We start from the raw sequence: 24,027 nt of genomic DNA, 5'->3' as shown, positions 1-24,027 counted from the left end.
CGAAAAAAAAAATGATGTTGTATGAAATTGCTGATGATGTGCACTAGTTAATGTTGACAGATGTCAAACACATAAAAAAAAGTGTATTGTGTGCCCAGGATAACTTTGTACGCTCACTAATGCCACCTATGAGCAAACAGTGGATTTAAGCTTATACACCTGGTAAGAGGTGTTGAGAAGTTAGAAGGCGAAGAAACAACGAAGACACTATATGAGGATGACAATGATTCAGAGCGAGAAGAACTCATCATAATCTGAGAGACAGAGCGCTAATAAGGAAACCAGAAAAATACAAGACAAATTTCACCGAGTTGAGAAAATCGTTGACTTACGAGGAAGCTGTCACAGGATCGTACACCAAAAAGTGGAAAGAAGCTCTCAGAAAGGAACTTGATACTCATGTCAAGAATCACATTTGGAACCTCTAATAGAACAGTCGGATATAAATGGATCTTTAAGGTGAAGGAATCGTCAGATGGAAATCAGCTACGACACAAGACTCGATTTTGTGCAAAAGATTTTACCCAAAAAGACCGCAAGAGACTATGAGGAAATATTTGCTCCTGTAGTAAGTATGAGTCAATCCGTACACTCTCCTAACCACAGCAGCGGAACATGATTTACAGATGATACAATTTGACATAAAGACCACCTTTTTTTATGCAAATTACAAGAAGAAATAGATATGGATGTTCCGGAGGGTCAGGCTTATACATCGACGATGATATGATATTCGCGGAAACAGAGAATCTCGCGCAATGAAATTGTGGAAGGCACTGAAAAGTAGTTTCGACATTACTGTATGTAGTCCAAAGTTTATTGGGATTCAAATTGAGCATGATAAGGAGAATCACTATTTTATATAGCAGAAGAACGACCATATATTGATCGTAGCATTGCTCGTTTTAATATGAGAAAAGCGAAAACTGTTAGTGTAATATATCAATAGCTCCTCATTTAATTGCCTCAATTATGAATGACAAAGGTACTGGAAATGAAGAGTATCCCTATCGTGAGGCAATCAGCTCTTTGATGTGTCTGATTAATACGTCCAAATATAGCATTCGCCGTAAACGCTTTAAGCCGTTATCTCACATACTATACTCATGCATATTGGAGCGCTGTTAAATATATTCAGATATCTTCAAATTACTGAACTAGGGAGTAGAAAAACTAATGTAAAAGCAGTCCTACTCGCTTACTTGGATGCTAGGGATCTAGTCATCCGACATGGGAATATATTTTTATGCTCTCAAATAGTCTCATTTCTTGATGTTCACAACGATAAAAATTGGTCTCTTTGAGTATGACTGAAGCTGAATATGTAACTAAAACTTTCAAATGATGATATTCATAATTCTAACAATAAGGCAACTGATCTATTGATAATTAAAGCACGATAAAGCTAGTTAAGAACTCAGAATTTCATCAAAGAATTAAACATATAGACATACACTTTCATTTTATTAGAGAAAAACTTATTCAAGACAAATTGTGCATAAAATATGTTAAATCGGAAGAATAGTATGCAGATTTTCTTATTAAAGCTCTCCCAAAAGAAAAATTCGTCACATTGTTAAATGCAATAGGAATGTATAGATACATAAAAGCACTCGAACAGGGAGAGTGTTGAGAATGTTCAGCGTACTTTTAAGCACTCGCGTTCCAAATGTCCGCGAACTAATGAACTGCTCTTTTATTGCAACACGCTCTCTAGCTTCTGCTTGCTCTATGTTTTACTTATTCACTTACTAATTTCTCTGTCTTCATACTTATTAACTTCTCTCTGCCTTTTTTAATGGATATTATAATATGTTCTTGCCTTTTTCGTTAACGTTCCCATTTTTATACGCTTTCCGTTATTATAATTATTTTATGACATTACTATTATTATTAATAAAGGCTTGTCAGATACTAATATACGAATAACACGGTCTTTTGTGTGTTGCCTGCACCATTCTATACTTAACAAATTTAATAAATGATATTACTATTCTGATTCTCATGATAACATTTCAATATCAAAAAAGATTTTGACGCGTGATTTGCAGAACCAGTATATATGCGTCATAAATTCACACAGAATTATTTAAACACTAAGATCCACTTTGACTAAATAGTATTTCTGTTATTTAATTAGATTTATTTTTATTAGATCTATTTTATCGACTCAAATTCGTATCGTAAAAATAATTTTATTTAGGACATCAAAATAATTATGTAGGACGCTCAAAAACTAATTGTTAGAATCTTAAACCTTTTTCCAGCATTGTTAGCAACACACTTAAAACGTTCTATATAATTTTAATTCAACAAAATTATTTTCAGGGAGAAAATTACTTTGTAAAAATAACTCATTGAACAAGTAATGATTTCAGAAACAAGAATAACCACTCATTACTGATTTCGAGAAGAAACTTGTATCTATTACTGTTGTATTCAAAAAAAGGAATGTTGTACAATTTCTTATTTACTTTTTTATCGAATGTTGAGTATCCCTTTTTCAGAGAAATTGTTTTGGTCACTAATTGGCCAACTCAACATGAGATCTATATAATAGTTATGATAGTATGGTATGTTATGATAGTATTACTCAAACAACACATAGTGCTGTTATGTTTTCTTCTCTTGAAATTTGCTTAAACACATTCCATATATATGTACATGTACAAAATAACAATTATATTCGTTATCATTATACAAAAAATATGTAATCGTGTTAATGTTACAAATAAGAAAATATAACATCATTATTTGTTATAGAAAAAAAGTAATTATCATGACGTTACAAGTAACGTATTAATTCTCAACTCTGATTATTTTCAAAGTTCTGTGTCTAAATAAATTTTTAGATATTTCAATAAGATAATTCTTTCCGTGTATGAGTTCTATATAATATCCTATATAACAAGATTGTCTGTTTTAATACAATTTTATGTATAATTTAAACTTACTTGCATGGTAGGCGCCACGAGATGGACGATCACCTGCGGTCCACCGGATTTTATATCAAGTACAATCTTGAAATCGCGATTCTGCAACTGGGAGGTTCCACTGCCGCTACCACTTCCGCTACTTTCACTGATGCCGCTTGACATCGAACATACTGACAGTCCTAAAATTAGTTTACAGTTGCTACTTGGTAGCACTGAATAAATTCTCTACCATTTGACACAACTTGCAATACACCTTTATATTTAAAAAATACATGAAATTGGATATAAATATAGCAAAATGAGAAGAAAGTTTACATTGTGTACAAAATAATTTAAGTAATTAATAGCGTGTATGTTCTTTTAATCTTAATACGGGAGAATGGAGTAATGACAAATGCGGAATAATGGATACAATAATATCGATATATTAAAAACAAATCTTATTTCTTCATTTATTGACAACTCAGTTGTCACAAAGTGTTAGATAGTGGCAGAATAAGGTTGCGCATAGAGTTCAAGATAAATATAATTGAATTTTTCGGTCCTTTTTCAAATAATTTTTTTGCTAAATTAAACTGCATATAATTGTTATGTAAATGATACAAATGAGTTACGCTAAAAATAAAATAAGCTCAAATCAAACAATATTTTTTATAATCAATATATTTTATCTATAGCTTCGATCTAATCTCTAAAAAAAATTATATTTTGTTATTCTTATGACGGGGGATAATGACGAACGAATTGGATGAGACAATCCCGAACGATCGCCATTAATTCCTTTCTATTTTCACAAATATCTGTTATGTAAATGACTCAATAAAGCACACAGTCTTGACCTTACGCAAATTGTAAATAAAAATTCAATTAAATTTCATTTGTCAAAAGATGAAAGAAACATGCTTTCAATTGAGTAATAACATCACAAAAAATCATTAAAAAATTTTAAGAGAGTGACCAAATAAAAAAGATATAGTACCAAAGATGAAGTACCAAAGAAGAGAAAAAAAAAAGAAAAGAAAAAAAGAAAAAAAAGATTAGAAGATGACTTTTGTGATAATTAGTACTCTAATCGTGATTATTCTATGATACCTAGTCGAAAAATTACAAACAGCAAGATGTTTGTTTTGTTATTAAAAATTTATTTCATGTTCAAATCTAATAAAAAATGACAATAGACGTAAATAAACAAATAGTGTATAATTATATTGGTGTATAATTATAGGCAATTAAAAAACATTTCTTACTTGGCTTTTGTTTTATTTCATTTTCTCTTTAGGTATTTCGTCATTACTCCACTCTCCCTTACATTGATAACATATTATCAGTTTTTAATTAAACATTTCTGTATTGCCGATTTAAGAAGATTTCAAAGAAAGCAAATCAAATCATTAATTCATTAATTAATCATACCATCATCATCTATGGCGCCCTGGTCACTCGGATCTTCAATCAGCACCGCATCGGAAAGGGGTATCTTGCCAATCTGTGCAACCAGATTTAAGCGGCCATCATCATCAGACTGTCGCGTTGTGAGCAACAGATGATTCGAGAAAAGAAAACACTGTCTAACAGCCTCCCTGTCGCTCGCGGCTTTGCCGCCAAAAGTAGCGCTCAATCTACTTCGCGCACCACGCGGTTTATCTACGAGTTGTATGAGTGTACCTGAAAGAAGCCAGTGAAACAATTAGATCAGATTTATGTAAAATCGATCAGATATTTATACAATTATTATTAACATCAATCACACGAATAAATAAAGTCCTCGTCGGAGAAAATAACGCTTGATAAAAATAATTTCGTCTTCCTGACGTGTTCGAGTTTCCTTGAAATAATCAATACAATTAGGGGAAGCCGCCAATGCTCATTTAAAAATAGCACATTGGACGTGTTGCCGCGGCGAATACGAAATACACAGTATCAGGTCTCTGCTGCTGACGTCATACAGAAATTGAAATTTATTTCGTTCAGCTCTTGATATTAAGGATTTCTTTTCATTTAATGCTCGCAGCATTCATAAAATATTTCATCTTTGTTGTTTATCAAATGTTAAACAAAAACAAATAATATTTGCGAGTGTGAGTATCAAGTGAAACGCGCACCCTAAATATTCTCAATAATGAGAAGCATATTTTTGAAACTGTGAATCGAAATTTAAACTCGCTGAGATTCTTTCATCAGATTAATTTTTCTCCAAGTGAAGAAAGCAGATAAAATTAAACAAAAGCTTCGAGAATTTTAGAAAACAGCTTCAATGTCTAACTCAATCAGATCAATTGAAATTAGATATAGTTCACATTTTTCTTTTTATTTAGAAAGAAACATTGCATACTTATATTTCTACAGATAAATCAAACAAAATAGAAACTTTTGAATCAACTTTTCCTTGAAGAAAATAATTTCATCTGATATCATGTGTATTTTACATATCCATTTTCTTATGGAGAATTATTATTTATTATTCATTTTTTGAAGATTTCAATCGAGATTTCCTTTTAACATTATTGAACGAAAAACAACGTGTATACCTGCAGACTTATCCAGATAAAAAGCTATTGCTGATTCTTAAGCTCCCGAATATCCTTGGTCCCTATCATATCACACACATTGCTTGGTCCCATCTATCTCGCGGCTATGTTAACGAACTCGCGAAACATCCATGATCCAGTGTGTAACCATGCCAGATTGATAGACCAACAAAATGGCAATGCCACAAATTGGTTGCGGCTTGTTTCGTTCTTTCGTTCGTTCGTCGACCTCTAGCCTCGCAATATTGCTGAATATTGTCTCACACACAGAAACAGATTTCGAACAAATCTTAGTCCTCATCACCCTCAAACGGAATGTGATGTTCGCACCGTCTGATCTTTTTGCTGTGACGAAAAACGAACGAGAGGTGATCACATTCGCGAGATGGTCTTTGCCCTGCCGTCGGCGAGAGCGCGAGAGACGTTTACGTGATAACCATGTGATGTGGCGTCAAGCACGAGGATTGCCAGGATCGTGTTTATAAGGCTGGCTTGTGAGATTTCTACTACTTGAAATGGTCTTGTGCTACTTTATCATTTGCTACTCTTAGAAAGTATGCGATGTTTCAGCTTCATTTTTTGAAATATTCTCCTTTTTTCGTTAACAATAATATTAATATTTTAATATAAATACAATTCCTTGTAAATATAATTAATTTCAATTTTAAGAGCCTCTTTTCGCGTGATACTCAGGTCATTATTTGATATTCTTAACAATATTTTTAAGATTTAAATTGAATATTAAAATTAAATTTTAAATATTCTTTAATACTTAAAATCGTAATTAAATGTCAAAAGAATCTTTTTATCGCGATCGAATTTAAAACAATTGATAAAGTTACAATTTCTCTAACGTATGACATTCCGCTTGCGTGCCACTATCTCGTAATTTGCTATCGAGCCATGTAATCGATTAATATAAGAATTATTTACTTGATGAGAACCCGCTAATAGTAGAACAGTGTCGCCCCTGGCAGGACACATTGCGCAGGATCGAGATGAAACCGAATACGAAAATATATATCGACGCGACTAAGTCGCGTCATCGATTTCGAACATGTAACTATGCGATTGCGCCCTTTAACCCACGTTCCATCTCTTACGATGGAGAAGTCCGTCGAGCTTTACCGACAGCGATCAAGTCTAGAAATGAGTTTCTCAGCCAAGGATAAACAGTAAAAGATGCGAACTACAGCCTCAGTTTTATCGACATCGACAAAGTATGTTAATTCTCACAGAACAAGTCATTATGATATCAAAATGACTCCAAAATAATCATTAAAAGTTATTTTTCAATTATTTTCCATTCATTTTAATGTCATTTTGACATTACTTGTTGTTTTGCTTGGGCTCTTCAACTTCTTTCTATATGCAAAAAATTATCTTTTATATGTATATGAACAAAACACAATTTCTGAATTGTGATTATAATTTGTTAAATTCTATTTGAAGATGATTAGAATGAAAAATGATAATATGTGTTATCGCTAAAACATGAAATAATTTTAATTTTTACACAAATCTATTACGACATTTTAATTACACAGTATTTAAATATTTTTATCCAGATAACACAATTACATTCTAAAAACGTTCTACAAATATTTTCCAGGAATTTTACATATTCTCAAAAAATATGGATAAGTGTAAAAGGCGTTCTAGGAATATTTGTAGTATGTTTAATGTTGAGACTCTTTTCGTAATTATATAAATAAGAAAGTTATTATAAAGTTTTCTCAGAATATTTTATAATAACTTTCCCCCTCATCTATAATAATAATTGATGGAAATTCTATGGACTTTTCTAAAATTATGAAAATAGCTACAATTGAAAATGTTATAAATATTCCTAGAACATCCCCTTATACTTTATACGAATCTTTCGAAAATATTCCAAAATTCCCAGAAAATATTCATTAGAACATTTTTAGAATGTGTAATTGTGGTATCTGAATGTATACTTGAAATAAGCTTTTCTTAAAAAGATATGAATCCAAAGTATATTTAAATTATGAAAGAGAGTATTGATCTCTCATTTTACTCACCCTGTCTAACAAAGACTTGATTGACGTCCAGTAAAATATCGCATCCTTCGACAATCATACGCTCCACTGCTAGATTTTTTCTTAGATTTTCAGTTTCGCTCACCTGGAAAATAGGACATAATCGATTAATATATTAAGTAAATATATTCAATTAATATTTAAAGTCAAGATAAGATATGAGCTTATATGAAATAAATTGACAAATACCTCATCATGCATTTGCCTCGAGAGATCCTCTAGTTGTTGCCTGGCATTCTGAAGGCTCTTACGTTCCACATGATCATATGGCGTATGTGCCAATAACTCGTGCAAAGTAATTATATATCTTGGAATCTAAACGAATAAAATAAGTAACTGGATAAAAAAAAACAACTTTTACTCAAGTTCGACTAAAATTAGAGAGAAAAAGAGAAAATTAGGAGAATAATTGTAATGCAAAACTTGTCAAATAAATTTGAAATTGCAATGTCCAAGAATAGAGATACACACAAATCAGAAATTAATTAGTAGTCTAATATAAATTACAGCAGTAAAAAGATCTTGCTATATTTAAATTAGATGTAAATTATATTTGGCCAATAAATTCTTTTCAAAGGAATTTTCTGCATTCCGTGGAATTTGCGGAAGTGCGCGATGGAATGTATATTTTTCTCATCCGTCGACTTCATTCATTTTACAGGATCGTCAGCTCTCATGCAATATTCATGGAAGCTTTCAAACTATTTCATACAATCGATCATTCCCAAAGAGACATTCGCATCATTGAGATAATCGTTATATTTTTTTATTTTATTTTTCGTGCAGGAATTTGCTTTCTTGAGAAAAGAACAGTGCAAAGAAAATAATATCGCACGGATGAAACATTATTGATGATGTTCCTTTCTCTTTCCTTCGTAACGATAATAATATAACGATACTATTGAATTTTTCGAAACACTTGTGTCGAGCTTCTATGCTTCACGTATAACATCGATTTTATCTGCATGTAGCAATCTTACCTGATGCATGGGATATGTTAGAAAGATCTCCAAGGATCGTCCGTGGCAGGCAGTCTTGTTCTCCAACCTATTGAGCAACGCCACGAACGGTGACGATTGCTTGCACTCAGTCAACACTTGAAGGCTATAGTGGTGGTTTCTCACGTACTCTTGATATATGGATAACATCGGTAGCAACATGTCAAACAAGTCACCTGCGTGTATTCACAATATGCCGTGATTGATCGATATACAACCTCTATCCACATTATTCTTTCTTACGTAAGATAATATACTCTCATAAATTATATTGTTAGAGGGAAAATTTTTAGATACTTAAACTCGCGAAATTCTTGCGTCTCTTCGATTCACCTTTAGACATGGATTTGTTAGAGCATGGGAAAAAACGGTTACGGTTGCGACGGCCAAAAAGTCGCCCATCAATATATTTTTTGATTATAAGAATTATAGTACGATTGTGATAACCGTAAGATTTGCATGCTCAATGGCTGTAAAGATATATCCATCTTACAGTTATTACAACCAAATGATGGACGAAAATTATTATTATTTATCACAGTTGTGGTAACCGTAATATTTTTTTTATGAAATTTACAAAATTGTACATCGCAATTGTGATTTTTCTTAAGAATCGCAGTGAATATAATATATTACATATATACTGCGCAACGAGATTTTTATTTTATATTTTAAATATTAAATTACGTATAAGCATATATAAATGTTTATTCACTATATAAAAAAATGTCACGAATTAATAATAAAGAAAAACAAATTTTAAATAGGTTAATTGGACCATATTTGGTATTAAAAATTAAACCATTTAATAATCGGAAGCAAAAGTACGTTCAGTATTCATATAAAAGAAATGATATGTTGCTAAAGTATGTATCTAAAAATTTAGATACATATTATGGATCTGAAAATAATTTTGTTTGAATCAAAATAATTATTAATTATGTATTATTATATTTACTATAAATATTATATATATAATTATTAATTATGTAAGATACTCAAATTGTTGACTAAAATGTCAAAATCTTTCGTAGCATTGTCATCAATGCTTTTAAGTATTCATAATTATTTTGATGATTCAATAAAAATTATTTTCAGATTTATATCTAGCTAAATTTGTTAATATTTCAGCAAAACCGTTCTTTCCGTGTAAATCATGTAATGAGATAATTAATAAAGAGATAAAATTTTTGTTTTCCATTTTTCTATATGTATAAATATTTAATAAATAAATATTACAAAAGTGATTTTCAGCTGTATTTACAATTTTAAATCGCATGTAAACTTAATCACATGAGATTTAAAATCGTATGCGATTTTGTAATTAAAAATTCAATTGTATATCGCGAACAATAAAAATAAATCGCAACGTTATATATTACAATTCACACATTTCTGTTTAAGTGATATAAATCAATATATTGACACACGTTTCTGTTTGTCAATATATTGATTTATATCACTTAAAATAATTTTAAATATATCCATACCTAAAACTAAAGTGGGCCAGCTCTCCATACGCGAGGTGAGACCCTTCAGGAAGATTTGATGGAGAAACAGCACGGTTTCGCTATTCAAAAATATGCTATTCACATCCTCGTGACTACATGGGGGTTTCTTTGAACTGGCAGCCATCTTGAAAGGCCTCAGAAAACAGCTTACTAAAATCTCCATCTGCTCCGTATATTCCTCCTCGGCCTCCACCATTTGGAATACCAGGCTAAAATAGTAGGATATACGTTTAATACCATTGGTAATGCAAATTAAATAAAGCCAATAACTGTCGACATTACATCGCAAATAAATAAAATATAAGAACGGTATGATTAAGCGAAAATCTCTCGGCAAGCGAGAGAATGATTTTATTCAGCCGCGGAATAAAAATAATATATAAGTCTATTTATTATATATATAGCAATCACATAAGAGCACATAATTTTATTTAATAAAAAAACCTATGCTACTTAACATCTTTTGGTCTTTTTTTTTGAAAATTATATTCAAACTCACTTATGACGTTTATTTCCGTAGCCACGCAAAACGTAACTGTGAAATGACAAGCGCGGTGACATGACAAGCCATTAATGGAAAAGCGAAATGCGCAAACTAGTTGGACATCATTGGTTTTATGCGATAAAGCAGCAACAATTACCTGTTCCGTTTGCGCATGCTCTCGGCATGTGGGCTCTTGATATACTGTTCAACAATTTGCTTCCAACGTCGTCGGCATAGCCAACCCCTGAAAAAGCTTTGAACCTTCTTAACTTTCTGCATTTCAATAGAGCCCTCCGAGATATCGCGTAATCCGGGAGCGAAGCCGCCGGAACTGTGAGCACCGACACTGTATGAATGGAATGTGCTGTACAAACTTCCGGTACCTTGGGACATAGTTCTTTGAACCGCCGGTCGACTGGCATAAATCGGCATTACAGAAGGTCTTAGCTCTTTTTTTAGGGCACATAGCTGTAATGAGAATCTCTCATCAAATCCGTAATATCACATAAAAAATAATTCCTAACAAACATCTTCTCGTATTTCTTAAATAAATCGTTTTTAACGATTTTAAATGTAATTTCTTCAATAAATCAAATGGAAATGCTTAAACAAAATTTAAATTAAATGTTGAATAAGCACTTGGATAAAATATTATCAATTCTCCTACAACATAATAATTTCATTAGTTTTATATGATATCAGCTTAATTATCAAACTTAGACATTCATAAATAAGATAACTCCGATATATACGCCGCATCTAACAAAAACTTAATTTATTAATTATTTACTATGTTTAAAATAAATGAATTATACCAGTAAAACTTTGTACTGTCTATAAAAAAAAATCTATAATACTTATTTTTCGTATTAAAAAAAGAATTTTTTGAAACTCTCTCTCTCTCTTACTCTTAGATTTTTAAACATAATAAACATTAATCAACAATAAAAACTACGAGCTAAATTTTAATATATTTAAAACTTTTCGGACGTTTTGACTTTTTTGTCAGTCTTTCATTTTTGCTGTATACATATATTTTATAGAAGTGGGCTCATAGAGAGGGGAAAATGTAAACTCATAGAAGAGGTAAAATGTATAGCTCATGAAAAATTTACAAATAATACTTGTATAAGTAAGACATAAAATAATAACTTATAAAATATGTTTGCAAAATTTTATTAAGGAATAAAAATGATAAATATGAAATAATAATACAAAGATAATGATTATAATTTTTTATATATTACGAGTGTTATGATATTACATATTTTATGTAATGCGTTTATTGCATTTAGTGCACTGAATTTAATCTACGCACTTTGTACACATACTTTGTATACATACTTTGGGCATAAATCTCGCTCGCTAAAAATGCTGCATGTTCCAAATAGGTAGAACATACAAGACAACTAAACAAAGAATACAAGAGCAAAGCACTTGTATTTCGTTACAATATGCTTTATTATTCCTCTCATGTATCACGAAATAACCACTAAGTCTTTTGCATGTCCTACAGTAATCATTTTATATAGATTATAATTAATGATGGCGCTACTTATTAAAGTGACAAATCGATTCAACTCACGATAATTTTATTAATATTAATAGTAAAAAAAATTGAAAACATAACATAATATTAATATAATATAAAATATAATATAATATTAATATAATATTAATATAATATAATATAAATAATATAAAGCTTATAATTGCAAGAAAATTACTCTCATTCTCTCTGTTTTTTCTAACTTCTACGGCGTAAATCCTCGCGCGTCGTATATACACCGTAGTTACTCTAGATGAAATTAATGAAGGAGTTAAGACTAGTGATGCTACTCGAGTTAAAAACGAAAGCGAAGTTAAATTTTAATTTCAAAAGTATTCGGGAAGTTATTTTGATATTTATTATCACGGAAAGAATGGTCGGGCTTTAAAAATTTAACGAGATACATAGATCAGAATTAAAATAATATTAAACGGTCAAAATAATTATATAGATTGTCAGAATGTCAAAACTTTTTATAGCATTATTACACTTGATATCCTATATATAATTTTTTTATACTCCAACAAATTATTTTTAGATTTGTATTTAGCTAAATTTTTAATGCAAAATAATTTTTTTCCATGTAGAAATTAAAATTTAATTACGAAATGTATAACAAACAATTTAATTAATTTGTGTGACATTGTAATGCGAAAATAATTGAACTTTAAAAACAGTTACATATACATATAGTAATAAATTACATATGTAAAATATTAGAAAAGAAACCTTTTAATCATTTTCCGAAAAAAAATTTTTTTTTTATCCGCACTATATTATAATCTATATTATAATCTTTGAAGTATTAATATTAATATTAATAAAATAAAAGTAAAAAATTCCTCATGTGATATGTGTATAGGAAATTTGGATAAACTTCCGAAAATCTGAAAGTTCCGATTCTCTTGTCGATTGATGACATAATATGTCCGATGAATACATCTAATATTCGAATAAATGAATAAAAAATGAATGATAATATTCATGCAAATATATTTCTTTTTTATTCGTTAAGAAACGAATAAATATTCTTTCATTCCATTTGAATAAATATTTTTTAAATATAATTACGAATGTTTTTTTTCGTATCCATTTTTATTCTGTATTATCTGCACTTATAGCTTGCAAGCCTACAAGAGAAAATAGAAATCTTTAAAATCAATGGCTACGATTACATCGTGCATTTAGCCCGCGATTTGTACGATGGCGTCCTTGTTTAACCTATAGATAAAACAAAAATTATTTTTATTGAGAATAAATAATATATCTTGGAATTTAATATCCACAGACCATAATAAATATCGCGCCCAAGATATCCTATAAAATATTTATATAACTGGAATTATATCGAAATATTAGGTATGGGAAAAAGTTCGTGGCGTTTTTCCCATTAAATGGCATTAAAAAAACGCCACGAACTTTTTCCCACACCTAATATGTATGGCGCTCTATCAAATAAATAAATTTATAAATAAACAATGTATATCTTTCTAAAATATTTTTCAAAATTTTTAAGTTTCCTTTATAAAATCTGAATATTACAATGACAAATTCATTTTTTTACTTAGAGTCATCAAAGTACCGGTTATAGTTAAGAGATAACGATTGCTTATTGAAATTTTCTTTTTCAGTTTATATTTTGTTTGAATGAATGTAATGCGTTAAATATTCATAGCTTTTTGTGAATGAATATTTTTTGAAAACATTCAAAATTTTGAATGAATATATGATTACATTTTTTTTATGTTAAAATTTTGAATAAATACAATTTGAAGCTTAATTATTAATTTTTGTATTCATCGAGCATACAACTGTATTTTAGAGCGCTGATTACGAATATGATCATTAAAATTGCCGACAATGTCATTTTCTAAATCAAATTTGGAAAAACCGATTTTTTTAAATATTTTTTTACATTTGATATTGAAAATGACTTATCATCAATGATTTTTCATGGTCACATACATTATCAACATATTAAAATACAGTTATAATAACTAAGTCGCGCGCCCCCAAACAGAGGAGAAAAGGTAGAATTAATGAGAGTCGCTTCGCGTAGAAAATCGTGTGCTCATTGGCAAAAGGAGGAGATAAGGTGAAAGTCGGTCACTTTCAATGTTAAATGTGAAAAATGTAGTTTAATATTTGACTTTGAAAATGATCTTGTCAGCAATTTTCATAATTGTATTCGTAATCAGCACACCAAAATATAGTTGCAAATCGATAAGAAAATCAAAACTTTCAGGTTTTCGGAAGTCCACTCGGAGATTTTTCCAAGAATTGATGATTTGTTACAAAATGGTTTTACTAATTATATAATAAAATGTCACAGAAGATATTAAAATTGAAATAAAAAAAGTGCACGCAGCACGAATCAAAATTACCGGGAAAAAGTATCATAAAATATATATATTCACTCATAAAAAAATTGAATATAATACATATATGTATATAAAATATGCATATGTGACTAACCTCTGCTCGGAGTTTTTTTATTTCCGACGCCAATTCTTCGCATTGCTGGGTGTACTGCCACTTGGCCGTTTTCTCGCTCTCAACAATTTGCAACAGGTGCAGATGTTTCTGCTCGAGTTCCTCTTTTTGTAGCAACAATTTGTTGAAGCTAGAATCAATATTCGAAAAAAAGAAAGCCAAGTTAGACTTAGTTCGTGTGCTGCGCTTAAAATATTATTTAAGTGGAGAAATAGGGAAAATAAAATAGTTGATGTAATGTATGTAACCCGAAAAAATGTATGAAGTATACCTTTCAGGAATTTTGAGGAAATAAAATTATAGTTTTCTGCAGTCACGTATAAAAAACGGAATTTCGCAGAATTTCATAATTTCTAATGACTTTAAAACCAGTAAAAAAAATTCACACGCAATGTAGTTTTGATCCTATATTTTTTATGTATAATTCGATCTTTATTTAATATAATTCTCTATTTTTATATATTTTTTTAATCTGAATTTAAATTTTTTTCAACAAAGAAATAACTGCAAATCGTTGAAGAATTCCGACTTTAGACTACAAAGAAAAAATTATAAAAATGTAATTACATTGGTACTCATCTCTGAAAAAATTATTTCAATTGTAAATTAAACTAATATATAAACTACTAAACAATTGATAAGTTTTCTTAGAATTTCTTTTGTTACTTCACGTAATTAATGACGTGTTATGTTTACATCTTATTGGCATAATCCTCTGAAAAAGAGGATCCGAATTTAGGTTCCGTAAAGTGATACAAATGATGAAATACGAAGCAAAGCATAATGTATCTTTCCCCGGAGAGAAACATGTCATGAAAGAGGATATGCAACGTGCATATTTCTTTCATGCTAAGTATTATTGCAAAATTATATATAATGCGAACTATAACACTGTTCCACAAAAATAACTTTTTTTCAAATATAAGAACGAGAAAAAATCATTTCTCGTAGTTTTTTTGGACGCTAAGTACGATTATTCTTAGTTTCTCTTAGGACTGCCTCAAAAAAAAGTTTAACGACGGCTTTTAATTCTTCATTGCTCGTGTATCCAGGATTAATACTCCATTCTTAGAAATTCGCTAAATGTATGATACTGTAATTTTATAATTTATCAGAGCTGGGCATGTATTTGAAATAAGGGCCTAATTTAGGCCGTTTCCCAAAGTGGATCACTCGCTGTTATATATAATTATATGATTAATTTAGCAGATGACAGTAGTAATTCGATCTATACGACTGCATTGATTCACAAATCATATTATTCATTCTGTTTGAATAAAAACAGGAAAAATTGATACGTCGTGATTGTGATGTAATATTTCGTAAATAATTGCTTTCTATAATTATGAAAACGTGATATTAATTTCTGTAGTTCATATTATTGTATACTACTCTATATTTATATTTTACAACATTATATTTAGTTTATATTTTTGTCACAACGTTTGTTTATAATTAAAGAAAATGAACTTTTTGTATTGTGATACAATGTGAGCCACGTCCAAGCACGTACGTAAGTGACATTTGTCACAAATATGTTCATTGTGTGGGATTAAGTAAAAATTGAAAGGATGGGCACAATAAAGACACAATTCTACTTAGACTCTTTTTCCTTTAGCAATTAGTTTTTTTATGTAATATTGATCGTAATAGAGAAGATTTATAGCAAGTATAACTTCTTAAAGATATTACATAAATTTATTTAATATTGTATTCATTTATGTATAATAAAAAAAGTAGCAAGTTATTTTAATTTTTAATATCAAGATTTTATAATTAAGCCTTTATTCCACCCATCCTCTCAATTATAAAAAGCCTTTTACTTGTCTAAACTGCGAATAAATCAATAAGCGTAGTTTTAAAAAGAAGTTAAAAAGAAGTTAATGCAGGCATTCAGATTTAAGTTGCCAAATAGCTTTTTTTTAAATGTTTCTACAATCAATATGTTTATGCAATAAATAATTTATAAAAGTAACGTTGGATGATTTCATATTTTTCCATATTTTTAATATTTTGTATATAAAAAGAAAAGACATATACGCAGCTCATTTTGTTAAGATGCCTCAAATATTACCTTTCTTTTAAATCTTTACTGAATCTGTATAAATATATGAATATGACTCACATTTTTTTACAATGTTCAAAAATATTGCCTCTTTCGAATATGATTATTAATTTACTAATTGAATTGTAAGCATTTTGAAAATCAATCTCGTACGACAACCAGCTCCGGTCTCCCCTACTTCAAATATAATAATAAAATTCAATCAATCAATCTCATTACATATTTAAATTACAAAATATTAATAATTTAAATACCAAATATTTTCAATTTTTCGATTTGAAATGCAAAATACAAAATACTTTTATGTGTTCTGCTGAAATATGAAATACAAAATAGAATTATATTACAGACATTGTGTTTAAAATAAAAGTATTTCAAATACATGACCTTAGCCCTGTACTTTATACATATTATATTTAGCAAAAATTGTTCCATTTTAAACAATTTGCATGTTTCTTTATCTAAAAGTTGTGTAATATTAATCCTTAATTATTAATCCTTAATTTAATTGTAAACATTAAGATAACAATGAAAATGGAGATATGTGTTAAAATATTAGAAACATTCCATGCGAGTAATCGTATTAAGAAAACTAGTAATGCTTAATTTTGATTACAATAAAACTTCTTCAACAGCTATTTTAATTATAATAACTTGTAATATGCCAAAATATATTAAAATAAACCTTTTTGCAACTTTAACTATAAATTTCTTAAAAATTGTATGAAAAAACAGTTTGGTAAATAGAATCGTTTGCTCAGCGTCCAAAAAACTATAAAAGAAAAATTATCTTCGTCCTTGTGTTATTGTTTTCATTAAACAATATAATGTGTTCTTATAAGTAACGTTAGTACTGCAACAAGCTATTTTGTTTTTGTAACATAAGACTTTGTTTTTATTGAACGTTTACTAAGATATACATAGACTCGCCTTGAATCTGTTTTCGCAAATTGAGAATTCTTGTAACGAGAAAGTACAGCGTAGTGTCTCTCTCATCAAACATAAAAGATATTTCCTTCCAATCGACTTAAATTTTAATCGAGTTGCTTTATATGTATATCCATGAGCCGTGCAAATAGATAGCTCGTCCACACCTTGCAGCGGTGTTTTGAGAAGCTCTACTTGAATCAACGCAAAACAAGCATTCGAGCATGGTCCACGTTGCATGAAAAAGTTATCATATACTATCGATCGACCTTCTGTCACGAGATACTCGAAGAAATATCAACCTTGTATTTTCGAACACGGCACAGCACGGCAGAATTGCTAAAGTAACGCAGATATCATTATCTATGCATATTATGGTGCAGGGTAGCAGTAATCTGAGAAGGGATCGTTCCGCCGGGATGTGAACGTATAAGTCGGTCTGCAAATAAAGACTACGCGGAAGAAGGATACAACTTCTCATACATACAGTAAAATATTTAAAAGAAATAAAATATTTTTGCGTTGTATAAAGATATTATCAATTATGTACCTTGTATGGGAGTCAATAATTAAAGAAACAAATATATTTAACTTTTATTGAGTTTTACGGATCTGAATTAAAGAATAATGATAGAGCGATTTATAATTATTTTAAACTCGAGGCAAAGTAACATTTAGGTGAATTTAAAAAATTGTTCTTTAATTAAAAAATAGTACTTTAAGTATATATTCGTACAGGGCACATATTTTTTAAACTAACAAATATAATATACAAGATGAGAATTATATAGACAGAATCCGACAAAAGGTAATTTGTAGAAAAGTAAGTTAGAAAATAAGTTAGTGAACCTTTTTCTTTCAAGGTTTTGTTTTAGAAAAAATTAAGTTTGAAAATCGCGTTGAATACGTACACTTAATAAAGATACAATCACAGTTTGTGAAAAGACATAATAAATTTCATGTTTATATAACGTTCACACAACTTACGACAAATAGCAGGATTAAAGAAAATGTGATAAATAATTAAAAAAAATGTTGTCTCTGCTATCATAAGCAAAGTTGTGCTCGTTAAATGTACGTTATGGTACGCAAATACCATATAGATTCTGATCATAGATTTTCAATATCTTTCTGTAAATCGCATCTTCATTAAGTGCACGTGTGCTCTACACGATTTAATTTTCTCAAATCAAAGCCTCGGACAAAAAACTTATTCTACACTTTAAATTTATTTTTATACAAGAAAGAACTTCTCTCCTCTCATCCAGTTGTATCATAGATTTGTTTTCATCCTGTACAGTAATAAAATTATTTCGTTTATTTGGAAAACAAGACAAAGTTCGAAAACCGAATAGTTCAGATATCAGAGGTTTACTAATTCTCCTCTTTATCAATATTTATTAGTTCTGATAATAGAAGCTGACGTTTAGAAAACTCTTTTGAACACGTCGAGCTTCTATTATCCGAACTATGGCGCCACTAGGCTTAATTATCAGTTTGGATATTAAGATCTAATAATTTAAGCATAAACTTATCTGCATAAATAGAATGCAGATAGAAGAAGTTCTACTATATTTGAAAAAGATGCAAAGATTGATAACTTTTCTATCACAAATACTTTTCTTGTCGATAACTTTTCTATCACAAGTACTTCTCCTGTCGATAACTTTTCTGTCGCTAATGCTTCCGCCAATTCTTCTTTTGCAGATACTTGCGTTCCTCAGAAGAAATGTTCCGCAAAAGAAATTATCAATGGACTGTCTGTTACCGAGCGCATTTGTAAACAGTTTCAAACTAACTAAAATGGTTAGCGAAGAAAAATTTCTATAAAGCCCTTTATAAAGAAAAGAAATACGTATAATAAAAATATTCGTGAAGAAGGGATTTTTATTTTAAAAAATCTTATTTGTAAAAAACAAACATTAATTATTTAATTATAATAGCGATTTATTAATAATGCATATATTAAAGAGTTTCATAAAAATAATATAATATTCATGATTTTTAGAACCTTATTTATATTATTTAGAAATTATTTTAGAAATTTATCGATTGAATATAAATACTTTTTCTGCATCCAAATAATATAATATTTTATTTTCGCTTATTTTATTAAGATAATATATTTTTTAATTATTACATCTTTGTAGGTAAAATCATTATGATAAATATGTAATCTATTTTATTCTTTGTTAATAAATTGGCAATTAATGTTTACTTTCTAAAAATAAGATTTTTTTGAGAAAAGTATCCCTCCTGTACGAATATTTTTTTACACTGATTGTAGGTAGAAAAAAGTTTTTTTAAATTACCATTTTTATTTTTGCTGAAATCATGAATTTGAAATGAATTGCGCACTAACGGATGAAATATATTTGTGATATTAGCATCGTATCCTTGTGCAATCCTCTTCACTGGAGCTTCCGCAATAACCGGTTGTTCGCCCTCTAAGACGCGTTTGATAGTATGATGAAGATTACTTCGGTGTTAATGTGCACAAATTACGGCACGAGGATTAATAGAGAGGTGGCTGAAACGGCTCGATGTTAATGTGACGCCCGTAAACGTATTTATCAACGCATCAACGAGATTAAGGTAACCTCTTGAATAATAGACTTGAATAATAGAAGAATCTACCTTAAAGTATAAAACGGAATGATGTTGGAGAATCAAGTTAATTATTATGCCACAAACCATATTGTTCATTGCGGGAGTATTCTGTTAGCTCGAACCTTTTTTATAAAGTAAATGCCCATAACTCTCCGATCGCAAGATCTGAGATTACTTTGTCGCTGTTTTATTAAAAATAGAAGACTTATTAAAGGAAATAAGGGAACGGCGCGAGTCCGCCATTACAGCTACACGCCAATGAGTTTGTATTAATGAAAAATTTGTTTTTCTCTTACACCGTGATATATCGAAAAACTTTACAAATTGTTTGTAATTCGATCAGATGAATAAATGAAGCTTTCACGCATGTTATTTTCGGAGATCATATTTTGATCTGCACCTACCGGCTCGAATATCAGTAAGGAATATCGAATATCCCTACCTCACGTACCTCACGTAATTGATTTAAATCTGAAAAATATTTAACAAAATCATGAAGAACTTATTAATAGTGTTGCATTTAGCGATGTTTCACATCTCAAAACATAACCAAAAATATAAATATTTTATAGATTATTTTATTATTACATCTGACAAGGGAACTTCGCAAGGTGTCAAATTCTGATTTTAATGAAACTTTGTATACTTATAGCTTACATAAAAAAAATGAATTTAAAAAATATTAGTTGCGGCAAAAAAAACAGTTTGAAGAAATCATCTCTTATGAGTTTCGAAAAAGCAGTTTTCAGTTTTTTCTGTTATATCTCGAAAACTATTTGAGATATCAAAAAAAAGTTCTACAACAAAATTAGCTGTATTCATTTGCGTTAATAATATTTAAAAAAAAATTATTATTTTTGAAATTTAAAAAAAAAATTTTTAAATAAATATTCTAAAAAAATATCACTGAAATGAATAAATAGAGGCAATTTTATTATAAAACTTTTGTGTAAAACATTTTTTTATATCTTCAATAGTTTCTAAGATATAGCGGAGAAAGTTAAACATCGCTTTACACATGATTTCACTCTTCAAACCTTATTTATTGGCAACAATTTTCAGAACTTTTTAAGAAAAATGATTATTTTGTAAAATATTATTAATGATAGAAGTAATTTTTATTATAAAATTACTTTTAAATAGATTTCTATCACTAAAAAATAATAAAATGCTATCATTTTCATACCTGCACTTATCATGATGTAAATAATATGTGCTTTTTTTATAGTGATTTCCTCAATAGGTCTATTTCATTCTCATTTTTTTTATGCACAGATTATTCCAACTGTTATCCTTCCTTTATTAAATAGTTTAAAAATCATTTAAAATCATTTAAACAATGTTTAAAAGATATATTATTATTATTACATAATAATATATTCTCTCGCTTAATATTTAGAAAATGCTTATCAAAATATTATCAAATTGACAATATATAATATCCTTCTCAATTTTTTCTTCATCCTCAGAATAATAATATTACAATAATAATATTGGAAATAAGACAAACTAATATCACGGTTAATCGTCATTTTAATGTAAATAATAAACTGAATTTAAGTCAATTTTTTTTTTAATTTCTTGAGTTAATAAGTATAGGACTACAAGCCAAGCAAGGTCTTAATGCTGAGTTATTATGAATAAATATTATAATAAATGTTTCGATCCCTTTTGGGTCATTGTTCTCAATGTTGAAATTAATACAATTTGAAATCGATCATTTGAAAAAACAATAACTCGCCAATACACATGATGATTTAGACGATAAATGTAATAAAATATAAATTCATCGTAATGTATGCAATTTCATTATGGATAGTTGTGAGCATTATTTAATATATAAACGTGAAGAAATAGATGATAAATATTCGGATAAAATGTAGATACGTTATAGTGCATGATGGTCATCAAACAGTGTTTATTATAATAAACTTTTGTTTTATAATAAATTTTTTTATAATAACTCAGCATTAAGAGCTTGCTTGGTTTATAGCCCTATATTTATTATTAATTTTATAAATTATTAATTTTATAAATTATTTCAGCCTTTTTCTTATAGTAATTCTTGAATTAAATTATTTAACTCTATCATTCTAGTTAAATTAACGACATATTGAGTAGGAGCAATGGTAATCTATTATATAAAAGTGATTAAAAACAACTCAAATTGGTATAATTTGATATTACAAATTTAACAGTGATTTTGATATTATGAAAATATTGAAATTTACGCAAATTTAAAATAAAAAATTTCATCATTTTGTAGCATTATAACGTAAAAAATATTTTATCATATAAAAGTTATAACAAGGAGATGAATTTTTTATGTAATAATAATTTGTTAAACACATTTTTTTAAATGACAAAATCAAATTATTAAAGAGAGAGAGAACATTATTTGTGCATAAAAAAATAAGAGTGGAATAAGCCTATTAAGGAGAATCCCTATAAAAAAAGCGCAGCATGCTATCTCTCTAATAGGTGCACATGTGAAATGATGAAATAGCATTTTATCATTTTCTTGTAGAAATCTATTTACAAGTAATTTTATAATAAAATTATCTCTATCTATCATTAATAATATTTTAAAAAATAATCTTTTTTTTTTAAAGTTCTGAAAGTTGTTGGCCACAAACAGTTTAAAATATAAAATCAGTCCTCATGTGTAAAGCAATGTTTAGCTTTCTTTAGCCTAGGAAAAAATATGGACATATTTTATATAACTATATATAAAATTTGTCAATTTTTTGTCAATTTTAAATTACATATAAATTTATATAATTTTATATAATTACATATAAAACATTTCTTCCCGAACGCTATATCTCGAAAACTATTCAAGATATAAAGATTTTTTTTGGCTTTCAATTGATATTAATACATCAGCCAAAACATTTTTAATTTTATCAGAAAAGAAAATAGAGAAGCTTAAGTAAGTTGAAATCGATGATCCAATCATCGAATTCAATGATCCAATAAATTTGATGCGTGATAATGAGCATAGACATATCTGTAATTTTTTCATTTTATCAATTCTATCATCATATAAACAGTAATTTTTTTATGTTAATGAATTAATTTTTTTGGAAATTTTAGAACTTAGAATGTTTCCTTGTCTCTGATATTAAATAGAAAAAATATTAAATATAATAAAAAATCATAATTTATAATTTTTTTTCTGAAGAAAAGTATAGGCAAAATATAGTTATTAATCCTTTCACTACGATGAACGACTATAATGACTCGCCAATAAATTTCAACAATTTCATATATTTTGGATTTGCAAAGTACAGCTCTATCTATATTTTGTTTATGTTCCGATTCTATGTTTACGCCAATGTCGCTCAATCTTGCTCACTTTATTTCGATACGTTTTCTTAGCGCTGTCCGAACGCTAAAAGACTATTCACGTGTAACGTGTACACTTTTAGTGCGGCGGGAACATTTCAGCGGAAAAGGGACCGCCATAGCGAAAAGATTAAAAACGAAGTCTGCAATTGTAAGTGGAATATTCATTAATATCTTAATACATATATTGTTTTTGATTCAAAAATCTAGTAAAAATTTTCTTTATGTATTAGATACATTCAAGTTCAAACTAATAGAAGTTCCTGAAATTATGGGCTTATATAATGAAGAAACAAAAACATTTTATGTGGCAACAAAAAATTCATTCAGAATAAAAAATAAAGTTATACCTTCCATGATTAAAAATGAAAAAAATAAACAAAAATTCGAAGAGAGATTAAACTCTCTAACTTCCCTCTTTGACCCCATCTATGATGTAGAAGAATTTTTCTAGCCATGGATAAAATTAATCGCTGGCACGAATGATTGAAACGACGAATCTAATTGGAGCTTTG

At 28.8% G+C, this 24,027-nt stretch overlaps 1 protein-coding gene across 1 annotated transcript in view; it reads right to left on the bottom strand.

Annotated features, from left to right (window-relative positions):
- Positions 1-24,027, bottom strand: part of LOC105619310 (ras-specific guanine nucleotide-releasing factor 2-like) — a 122,464-nt gene that overhangs the window by 27,599 nt on the left and 70,838 nt on the right. Inside the window, exons 4-11 of the mRNA XM_012200832.1 lie at positions 14,545-14,692; positions 10,678-10,988; positions 10,016-10,245; positions 8,508-8,701; positions 7,717-7,842; positions 7,510-7,612; positions 4,350-4,601; positions 2,955-3,115 (exon numbers count right to left, since the gene is read on the bottom strand). Of these exons, the coding sequence (XP_012056222.1) occupies positions 2,955-3,115; positions 4,350-4,601; positions 7,510-7,612; positions 7,717-7,842; positions 8,508-8,701; positions 10,016-10,245; positions 10,678-10,988; positions 14,545-14,692 (1,525 nt within the window). The remainder of the gene's footprint in view (positions 1-2,954; positions 3,116-4,349; positions 4,602-7,509; positions 7,613-7,716; positions 7,843-8,507; positions 8,702-10,015; positions 10,246-10,677; positions 10,989-14,544; positions 14,693-24,027) is intronic.

This window comes from Atta cephalotes (assembly GCF_000143395.1).
Source record: "Atta cephalotes unplaced genomic scaffold scaffold00020, whole genome shotgun sequence".
NCBI lineage: Eukaryota > Metazoa > Arthropoda > Insecta > Hymenoptera > Formicidae > Atta > Atta cephalotes.
This window is presented reverse-complemented; position numbering and strand designations above follow the sequence as displayed.